General features: G+C 36.8%; 1 protein-coding gene across 1 annotated transcript; it reads right to left on the reverse strand.

Annotated features, from left to right (window-relative positions):
* Positions 1 to 2,491: 2,491 nt before the first annotated feature.
* On the reverse strand, positions 2,492 to 10,259 carry LOC117169012 (C2H2 finger domain transcription factor crzA-like). The gene has a single exon (XM_033355062.1). The coding sequence runs from the start codon at positions 9,419 to 9,421 to the stop codon at positions 6,473 to 6,475; it is 2,949 nt and encodes a 982-aa protein (XP_033210953.1). The 5' UTR covers positions 9,422 to 10,259; the 3' UTR covers positions 2,492 to 6,472.
* Between the last annotated feature and the right edge of the window lie 1,320 nt (positions 10,260 to 11,579).

Consider the following 11,579-nt stretch of genomic DNA (forward strand, 5'->3'; position numbering starts at 1 on the left):
GAATTTTAAAATAATTTTTTTCACAAAGGAACAATTTTTAACAAGCTTTTATTAACAATAACTAATTTTCAATTAGTTCTAAAGAACGAACAAAGAAACAAGTAACATGATGTTATACAATATTTCAAACATACAAAATTTTTTATCATAAAACGTATAAAAACGATCAAAGTAGATTCAAAAGAATTATCTTCGGTTTTATTAAAATATTTATTTGATATGCTTTAACTATTAAGTTCTTATTCCGATGATATTGGTACAAAAGTCTAATAAAAGCTGTTCTCATGTAGAAACCGGAAATCGCATAATACGAGCATGAGATAATAATATTATTTCAAGAATGAGCTGAGTTCATTTAAATTGCAAATTATCATTTTAAACAGCCTACTAATTCCTAAGGTAGTTGTAAAAATCAGATCTCTGAAAAAATAGTTTTTTATCACTTTAAGAATCAAATACTTATTATTGATGTCATCTGAAAAAAACTTTATTTTGTATGCGACATTTTTTTAAATGTCTTAAACTGTGTTTCAAATTTTGAAATTAAATTTTTCTATGACTATATTTGAAGAATATTTTTTTTCAAAATTGAAAACAGTAGTTATGCATTTTTTCCCAGCAGAAATGAACCTTGATTTTATCAAACGCAATCATTTCTTTTTTAACTAGTGAGAAACAACAGTGAGAAAAAATCAATTTTCAAAAACTTTTCAAAATAATTATTTTTTATAAGTTTGTCAACAACAAAAATTTGAATCAGTAGACAAAGAAAATTAATTTTTAACCAAGCAGTTGCATTTTTATCCACAAGAGATGGAGTTTCTGCTAAAACAAATGAATTTTAAAACCAAGAAGACGAATTGGAAAAAAATAGTTCAATTTACAACCAAAAAAGATATCAGTTAATTTTTCAATCAAAAAATACGAATTTTTAATAAAGCAGTTGAACTTTAAGCTAAAATGATCCATTTTCAACAAAAAATGTTAAATTAATATTTTCAATTAGAAACAGTAATTTAAAAAAAATCGATTTTCCAACCAGAGATGAACCTTCAACCAAACCATTTTTTTTTATAAAGAAGTTGAATTTTGAATTATAAAGTTCAGCTTTCAAAAAAATATATTAACTTTTAATAAAAATGCTGAATTTCCAACAAAAACTGTTTGAATCTTCAATAAAATGGTTCAACTTGTAACCAAAAAGATTAATTTTCAACAGAGCAAGTTGCACTCATATCCAAAAAATAAGTGGAGAAAGTTTTTTTTAAAACAGATGAATTTTAAAACTAGAAAGACGCATTCTTTTTTTGTGAACTAGTAAAAAGCAATAGTAAGAGAATATTCATTTTCAAAAACTGTTTGCAAAATAATTATTTTTATAAGTTTTTAAATTTTTCCATAAAAAAGCTTTTTATTTGATTAGACATAATTGATAATATCATTTCAATTCTTAAAATCATAGAACACTTATTTCAAGAACAGCTCTTAAAGATACATACATTTTTAAATGTTACGCTTTGAAAATTTTGTTGTTTCAGAAAAATTAAAGACCTTACATTTAAGAAACTAAAATTAGATTAAAATCGAATTTAAAATCCTATTCAACGTCTAATAATCAAGTTAATGTGCAAAATTCCTGAAAATAAAAACAAGAATCTAAAGATCAAACTTGCACAATCAACATACAATTTTTCTATTATAATTTAAAAAAAGATTTAAAAATTTCTAAAAAAAAGCATTCTTCTTTTTGGACAAAAATAAAAAAAAGGATAAAAAAAATCAAAAGGCAACTAAGAAAAGAAATTGTTTCTTTTCCTTTTCAGGAACTTTTTTCTCTTTGATCAAATTGCAGTAGGAACATCTTATTAAAGATCTTATAAAACAGAAAATTACCACGAATAAATTGCGAATAAAATTCACGTATGTAAATGTAGAACAACCGGCAATCTGAAAAACCTGGGCTTATATCCCAGCGGAGCTAGAGAGCGTTTTTTTACAATCTTAAAAAATTAATCAATATTATAATAATATTGATCAGGACCAAGTAGGCAAAGAAAATTAACATCTTAAACTATTAAAAAAATTTAAGGTTCATCACAAAATTGCAAAACTTTGAAAATGACATTTCTTTAAACTAAATTCTTTACCTTACCAAATATATAATTTAAATTCAAACTCAACAATATTATTGAAGTAAAAAAATAATATTTAATATTAATAGTTAAAACAGAAAACGTAAATAAAAATACTTACTGTATCACTTGGACTACAAAGATTCAAATGAGATCCTTAACTTAAAACTATTTCTAAGCTTGCAGAATCTATCAGAAGTTTTACTTCAAATTGAAGAATTTGTATATAGGAAAATAATAAAATAAAAAAAGATTATTAAAATAATATTGAGGAGACAAAAGAATACATAGAAATAAGCAAATTAAACTTAAGATTAAATAAAAGTAAGACAGGTGAAAACTCAGTAAAAGCATATGGGTAAGGTTTGCGAAATAAAATATATTTATAAAAACAAAATTAAACACATAAAATAATACAGGTCGTAATATTATACTTTCAACTCTCTTATTTCTCCGTAACGCAGGAACAGAAACCACATGTACCATCAAATAATTATTATTAATTATTAATCGCTGCCGAAGTGCGCTAACTTTACAGCGGTATGACGTCAGATCGCTTTTAATATCGTTATGGCACAAGTGAATAAAAATTATATTACACCATCTGAAATCGTACAATGGAATTGCGCATACGAATGAAAACCGATTTCCGGTTTGATTTTCGCAGTATTTCGCTCCTTTTTTTTAAGGCGTCGCAGACCTCTACGAACGCGCGAGTATATAAAGTACAACTACAATACGTTCTTTGGAATGCCCGCGAAATGAAGTTACATGTACAAACATAGTTTCGCACGACAGCATTCAGAGAAAAACATTATCGTTCATTATTTGCTTGAAAATGTATAATACAATTGTCTCAGTAATAGAATAATTACCTCCTTTTTTAAACCAATAACTGTATTACTTAACTTTCGAAAATTCCAGGGTCGTGATTTAAAAAAAAAAAAAAGAAAGAACAAATGAACAAATTTGCACTTATAAACAAAAAAGGAAACATTTGCACCAATAAATAAAAAACAAAGTACAGATCAACATTTGTTTACGACACTGAAAAATCAGCTTTGATTTGACGATATTTTTCTCTCAATGCAATACACATAAACAGAACGTCCCAGCTTAAACCACGTGACTAATTAATAATAGACAAAATGGTAGGATTTGATTCAAAGGCGGTATTGAAAAATTGTCTCCCGCAGCTCAAAATTAATCAAAGAAAGGTATTTCTATTCGCCGTAAAAATATTTGAAGTACAGTGATCTACTAGCTATTTACAGACCTATTTATTTATAAACTGTACAATTTCCGTGGAACTGGACCAACACATAAAAAAATTTGTTTATTAAAAATTTCATGACGATAAATTTTATATTTTTGAAAATTTAGTACCCAAATTCCGAACTTTTTCCTGGGCAGTTCAATACGTATTGGTATTGTGTTAATGAACAAATTTTTTCTGTGAAAGCCTTCCCTTTCAACAATTCGGAAAAATTTAAGTTAAACTTTTTCAATAATGATTTTATCGAAACAATTAATTTTTTATTAGCATATTTTTTGCCTTCAATTTTTCAGACCTCTTTTAATCTCAGCATAGTCATTGCGACAGATAGATTCGGCTCGCAAAACTCGTATAGGTTTTCTTGAGTTTGTTTCGTCATGGTCCCCATGTACGTGTTTTTCGTCACGATCGAACGATAGATAGCGGCGAATCGAATGCTTTATAATTACGTATCATTATACCGCGAGTATCGTATATCTCGCGATCCACTGATCGGAATGGTTCTTAATTATAGGGTCGATCTCCACATTTCTTTCGTACAGTCAATGACGATTTGATTTAGAATGACACTTATTCGAGAAACGGAAATAAATCGCACCCAACATAAAATAAAAAACGTCACAAAAATATTACCAAGATTATTTCTGCAACGCTTTTTTTTTATTTCGTGTTCAGCGCGATTCGTATTTTTTTCGAACTGGAAGAGTTTCACGAAGGTAAAGCAGGACATTCTTTACACACACTTATAACGGAATTCCCACTCATACAAATGTACGTGTCGTGCGATTTTTAAGTTAACATCATACAGGAGGAATAACGAGTAATTGAAAAATTATATATGGAATTCTAATCTCAAATGCCCATCTCGAAAATCGCGATTGCTTTCTACTTTATCACCCCTTGTATAATACTTTGCTATTATTCTTAATCGCGAGAAATGCCCAGTGTATCGTCATTACAAAATGTTCATATTCTAACAATGATATGAAATGGAAATGTATATTCACGGATCATTTCGTACATAACTGATTTTCTTACCCGTTAATTATAAACTGAGTATACAGTAATACTGTTTGATATGTCTCTAACATACGTCAATCTATTTCCTTCTTTTTTCATTATATTACAGATTTATAATGTTCTATTTACGCCTATTGCGTTTATTAGCGGGCGATATGGAAGGAACTGAATACTCTGATCGAAGAAAAAAGGAACGAAAAAAGATTTTCTGGATAATTTAATTATTCACGAAAATTAATGATGAAAACCTAAAGATTTTTTCGCCCGCACGAAACGTCTTTTTTAAATTTAGATTATTGCATTAGCTTTTCATTCTCGTTATTTTTAACCCTTTCCTTCCTCCTTTCCTTCTCTCATTGATATAATTCCTGAACTCTTGAGGTAGTCTGTTCTGGGATATTACGTATAGTATAATGGCAAGTGGCTATAAATCGTTATCGCATTTAATATCATAGAAACTAAAAAACTTGCGCACATATGTACAATATATATGGTAGACATCGTCCCAATGAAACTTTTGTAATTACCGCGGAAGTTACTGGAAATACATTACTCAGAAGTATTGAGACAGAGATAAAAAAAGGACACAAAAAGGAGATAAAAAAATACAAAAAAAAAGAGTCACTGAACAAATGTATCAGGCAACAAATCTGGTTCAAAAAATCCAGGAACAACGATGTTCAAATAACAACGGGCGAGGCACAATTCGACCTCAGTTTGCACTCTTTGCAATACGAAACAATTTTTGTGCCAACCAATCAATTGGTTAATTAATCAACGATAAACAGAAACAAATCTATTTCATTATAGCGAGGTCAACGTTCACTCATATTCTGGATGTCGCGTTTTTTGAAGGAAACTTTTTATAATTATTCACGTTATTATCATATTCATTATTTTGTATAAAAAATGTGAATGGACGAATGTTTCGTGTTATTTGGTAGAACTATTATTCGATGAATTTAACCGCTCAATTTCCTTCGAAAAAAGCAATATGCTTCTTTTAGCTTACTCTATTCCATATCATTAGAAAAACAATAATCGTCACTGTGAAAACGTGCCGACCTATCTGTTGGAATGTTAAAAAAAATTTACGTTTAACCATCACAAAAATAAAAAAAAAAAGATTAATAAATATTGCAATTTCTATAATTGATACACACATTGCAAATTAATGTACGAAAAAATACTATTTTTAATTATGATCCATCAAATAGTTTATAATCTACGAATTGTAGAAAAAAAGCGACAATAGACTATTTGATAGAACAGAAAAAATGATTCATGGTTTAAGTGCTCGTTTTCACATTGAGTGATATTACTTTCCATTTTCTTAATTTTTCTCATTTTCATTCATTGAGTGCTACAAAATATTAATATTATGATTAGCGTTCGAATCCGATGTAGAGCCGATAATAAACAAGTAATTACAGTTATAATAATATGGCTATACATTTAATATATTTTGTACAATCAATAAGCTTCAAAGGTTTGATGTCACGTCATTATCAATTAATTACCCATTATTTTATGATTTACAATCAGGATTCCGCCCAAGAATTGAGTATTTTTACCTCTACAATCGCAATCTGCAAAGTCGAGCAACATTTTACGAAAACTGTAATCGACTCTGATTATCGCGAGGAATAAAATCTTTCGGTGACAGGTTCCCAGCATCCTTGATTTTTTGTTATCTCCATTTAATAAGGTACAAAAATTTGAATAGAGACAAGCATAGAAATTTCTTTGAAAAATTGTTAAGACTTGTCAAGGATGCTAGAAAAAATTACCGGAAATTTTACTTACAGTTTATCCTTCGAAAGGTATTCCTGACAGTCGTCTAAATAAGTTGAGCAAAAACCTCCTGGCTTCTTTTTCCTGTGGGCGAAGGGACATTTCATTTTGGGAGGAAGAGCAGGAGTTTGAAAGTAGAACTAATAAATAGGAGGATTGCGGAACGAAGGCTATGATAACTCATCAAGTGACCACTTGATGAACGTCGACCTTGGCTGGACCCATTCGAACACTCAGGCAATTTTGGAAATCACGCCCTGAGATGAACATTGAGCTGAACGGTGGTGGACTGCTTCTTCTTATGCGTTTCGACGTGCTTCATCATGTGGTCCTTTCGTATGAAACCCTTTTGGCAAATATCACAGGCGTACGGCTTTTCACCAGTGTGGAGGCACATGTGCCGTCTGAGGTCTGTCTTGTGGTTGAATTGCTTGGGACAAATCTCACATTTGTAGGGCTTCTCGCCAGCATGTTTCTGCAAATGTTCAGCGTGCATGTTCTCGTGCGGAAACCTCTTTCCGCACTGGTTACACTTGAAGGGTTTGTCACCCGCATGGAAACTCTTGTTGTGTTGAGTCAAGTAACAAGACTTGTTGAAGTATTTGTTGCAATCGTGACATTTGTGACGACCATCCTCAGATATGTAGGGCAATTCAGGGTTGGTGCTCGTCACCTGCTGCTCCTTGGTTATCACGCCCTTGAGTTTGGCGTTCTTTCTCCTTTTTATGTTAGGATTCAACTCCTCCTTGGGCGGTTCTTCAGGCAGGTTATTATTATTGGTTTCCATCTGAAAACGTGACCTTGGAATTTCATAGAAAAGAGGTGACTCCTGCTGTGCATAATCCGGGTACTTCACATATATGTTACCATCTGGAGCGGTGCAATGGAGAACATCCATGTTCGCCACGGACTCGTACTTTGGAGGTGAATGCCTGTAGGTCTCATAGTTAGGCAAAGGTGCATTGAAGCTTCTGTCTGGAGGAGGGATATTCTCCTCTGGACTTAGCCCCCCCACGTTAACGGCCTGTGATGGATTTTGGCCAACTAAATTGTATCCCGGGTTCATGCCGAAATTGGTAAAACTCGGCAGAGGCCTTTGAGTGTTGTTAAAGGTTCCGAAACCGGGCAGCATCTCCTGGGTGAATTGCATAGAAGGTTGTAGATCATTACCAGTAGTAGTTAGGCTGGTGATATCCATTAGACCCTGGATGCTGGTAGTAGTTGTAACGTGGGGGGGCAAACCGTTTGGGTACGGCTGATGAGGCATCGTAGTACCCCCCATTGGCGGCGGCGGGGTAGGCATCGGTGGTACGCCTCCCATCATGGGTGATGGGGAACTCATGTGCTGGTGCTGGCCCATTGGGGAAGGCGAATTCAGGTGCGTTGGTGGATGCTGAATGGAGGTAATGGGTGAATTCATGTGATGGTGGACCCCCATTTGAGGTGAATTCATTTGGTGGTTGTGCTGAGCCAATTGGGGTGATGGGGCACCCATTTGGTGCTGGTGGTGCCCCATTGGTGAGTGCGGCGGGCAATTGAGCGGCACGAGGTTGGACATGCGGGCTGCTGAAACCACCTGCTGCTGGGATAAGGTTCCTTGGATCCCCGAAGACTCGCTGCTGTTGCTGTTGCTGCTGTTGGAACGGCTGGTTGTGGTGATTGGCGTGTGCAGCAGGCCCCTCGTTGCCTCGTTCGAGGGACCTGCCATCAAGTTTGGGGGACTCCCTGAAGAAGATAACTCTGGAGATCTTGGGCCCCCTCTATTGCTGACGGCATCCCTGCCTGGATGATGGTGCACGCTGATAGGCATGTTGGCAGGATCGGGCTGATTGCTCACCTTGACGGCATTTTTGTGCAACGTCGTGTTGTAATGCCTCTTCAGGTGACCTGAGCTGGTAAACCACTTGTTGCATGCCGTACAGTTATAGGTCTTGGGTCGGCGAGCCTCGTTACTTTTCCACGACTGATTAGCCAGTGGCTTCGTAGATTGCTGGAGTAAGGCAGGAGCTAGCTGGTGGGTCGCAAGCGACTGTGTGCTCGTAATAATAGGCGAACCACCATGCCTGGATGGTTCAAGAGGCATTTGCTGCGCACGTATAAACTGACTCTGATCCGGCATTGGGGAAGGAGAATCCATGGGACCCATGGGAGAAATTCCAGGATGATACTCGTGGTGAAGTTGTGGTGAAGGCCAACTACTCAACATTGAACTCACCGAATGTGGAGCAGTCCTCTGCTGATGTTGCATAGCATGATGCTGCATCTGCATCTGAATTTCCTGTTGCTGATGCTGGGCCCTGATCAGATCTTCCTCGTACCTGTGAGTCTGCACCTTGTGAGAATCAAGGTCAAGAATCTCTGCTGCCTGATCTTCGGATTCCTGCTTTAATTCAGTCTTGATGATAGTTCCACCACTGAAATCGAATCCTGCCTGTTGTTGGTTCGTATGTGGTGGCGAGGTGTGAATTTGAGGTTGTTGATGCCTCTGTATCTGATGTTGTGGACTAGTACCTATTTGCTGATATTGAGGCTGACCGGGATAGGTATTTGGAGATGTATGATGACTGGACCTTACGTGCTCTGCGAGTTGATGAGGATCCTCGTAAACTGCGCCACATTTATCACATTGTAGCGGACTACGCGGACTTGAAGAACTTACAGAGTTTGCTCGATCCCCTTGTGGAAAACGTTGATGCTGATAAGGATGGTACCTTGAATAGTTTCCACCTCCATTTTGACTCTCCTCCCTAGTCGGAGAGTAGTTGTGGGGCAGAACATAATTATGTTGTTCGTTCTGCATATAATAATTGTTCTCATTGAACATTGGGGTCGGGAAATCCTGGAATCCCTGTGACGTTGGAGTGTGTTGTTGCCGAGACGAAGATGCTGTACCTTCTGAGGGAGGTCTCGAGGAAGGTTCACTCGAATCAGCCGGCGCTGTCACACTTTCCCGCTTCACCACCATATGATTGCTGCTGTTGTGGTTACCAGCTTTACTGTTATTATTATTGCTCTCCTCCTGCTGTGCTTGACTGGCCCATTGACTGAGCAGGTTCTCGTTGTGGTACCGAAGGTGCACCTCGAGGCTCTTCTCACTTTCAAAAGAAACACAGTGATCCTTGCAATGATGCTCCGAATTCGAGCTACCACCAACAAATTGTTGTTGATGATGCTGCTCGACGCTCGTCATCTCACTCATATTGTCTCCTCTGGACCTCTCACTGATATATTCAGTGATTTTTTTTTTCACAAAGTCCGCACTCGCGTCGCGCGCGAACCAAATAATTTCACATTTATCACGGTTGATGCACGTAACCAAAATCTGGCAAATTAGATTTACGAAAAAATTTTAAAAACCGAAACTAAAAAAAAGAAACAGTAATTACGTGTTCTACATTTATCATATGACAACACGTGGCTCACCAGCTAAAGTCCTAGAAATTCGCAAAAGAGCGACATTAAATCTCCCCGCGACCGGCGTCATCATTTTTGCCGAATTACGCGCACGCGGAATCAAAACACGAAGGCAATGTAAACAAAAGGTCCGTTCACTTCACATTTGACGATTGGCTTTAGTTAGGTTGAAAATAAAAATTTCGGGGAAAGACGAGAAAACGAAAAGCACAACCAGTCCTGATCGTAGGGCTTACATTTTCAGCGTTTAATCATGTTTCTTGGCCTTGAAATTTCGTATGATCACGTTGCAGAGTGGCGCTCTCCTCTCGGTCTCTCCCCCCTTTTTCCAACAAACGTCACTAATTTTTTACACTGATCACTTCGGCACTGACTGACCGCATCTCCTCCACAAAATAGTTATTGAGACCATCGCCGGCGTTTGCGTCCTCTCATTTACGTGGCTGTTGGTAGCACTTTTTGAGACCGATTAAAAAAAAAGGTATCACAATTTTCACTGGTTTTTTTTCGCGTTTACGGTATGTAAATAAGGGTAAGCACCCTTATGCGTGCTTCGGTCTAGTCTGATCCGATTCAGTCTGACAGACCACGTTCACTGACTCCGTAACCACGTCACACGAACGACGGCACTGTTCTGTCCGTTGGAATTCCGAGTTTCGAGTCAGGCCCGCGCCAAGGCACTTTTGCCACTCCCCCTGCCCGCCTCTCTCTCCACTTTGCTTCCCACTGCTTCCCACTCTTCTTCCCCTTAGCACGAAGTGAGAGTCTTTGGTGCTTCCAATCCCCACTACTGGGGCGCGATTCCCTCACTGCTAGGTGCTCAGCTTCCCAACCGGCTCGAGACAGCCAACCAAATTTGAGAGTTTGAGACGTTCGGCTCTCCTTTGCTGAATGTAGCTGTCTCTCTCCCATCCTTGGCCCGCCGTGGTTACACTACCGACCGCCACAACGCGCGTCCCCTGACACCAGTCTCGAAGGAGGGACGAGAGGAGAATCCTGCAGGACGCTGGTCGAGAGGAGGGAGTGAGAGGAGGGAGTAAGAATGTGAGTGAGCGAGAGAGTCTTTCCACCCCCACCGACACCCTCCCTTTTTTCCCCGAAAGCCGGAGGAAGAGAAAGATGAAAGGCTAGAGAAATGTGCGCATGCCACCAGAATCCTTGAATACAGTACACGATGCTTCAAGTCGTGTGGATTGCGAGCGAGAAAAATGTTTGCTAACCTGAACAAGAGTAAAAAAATTGGATGAAAAGGGGGGAAATGAGATAGAATTGAGATTGGGTTCGAGATCTTTATGACGGGAGAGAAAAGTTCCATTTTTTAGGTGAAAGGTTTGAAATCGTATGGAATTCAAAAATTAGGGGTAAAATAGGGGTAGCGAGATTGATTGGCAGAATTAATCAATTTTAAAAACAGGTAACAACAAAAAAGAGAATATTTACTTAAAATATTATATCATACATTTAAATTTGTACTTAAATTCAGAAATGAACTTAAATTAAGCAAACATTTATTTGAATTCATGTAAGAAGCCGTTCAAAAAATACGTAGCGCTTTTTCTGACAACCCCCCCCCCCCCCCCCCTAAAGGCGTTACGTATTTTTGTAACTGTGCCTAATGTTTGTCTGAGTTTAAGAAAGCGTGTGATTAAATTCAGGAACTCAGATATTGACCTGCTTAAAATTCAGACAAATTTTTGCTGAAATAAGGTCATCTCCGATTCTCTGTATTTCAATATTTGTGAATTTAAGTTCTAAGTTTCTAACATTCTTAAGTATTCTTTTTTACTTTTATTAATCTTTCATGAAACTCCTGAATCCTTTTTTCTGATGCTTTGTGATGGTGCCACAAAATCGGCTAATATGTAACAAATTAAATTTGCTACATACAAACATTGAACTTTTTTAAAATTGAAAACGATCATTTCTATATTGAGGAATACCAT

The sequence above is a fragment of the Belonocnema kinseyi genome, chromosome 3, assembly GCF_010883055.1.
Source record: "Belonocnema kinseyi isolate 2016_QV_RU_SX_M_011 chromosome 3, B_treatae_v1, whole genome shotgun sequence".
In the NCBI taxonomy this organism is placed as follows: Eukaryota; Metazoa; Arthropoda; class Insecta; order Hymenoptera; family Cynipidae; genus Belonocnema; species Belonocnema kinseyi.

What these genes read in the sequence shown, in the direction of transcription:
- LOC117169012 (XM_033355062.1), bottom strand. Translation starts at nt 9,421, where the DNA reads ATGAGTGAGATGACGAGCGTCGAGCAGCATCATCAACAACAATTTGTT.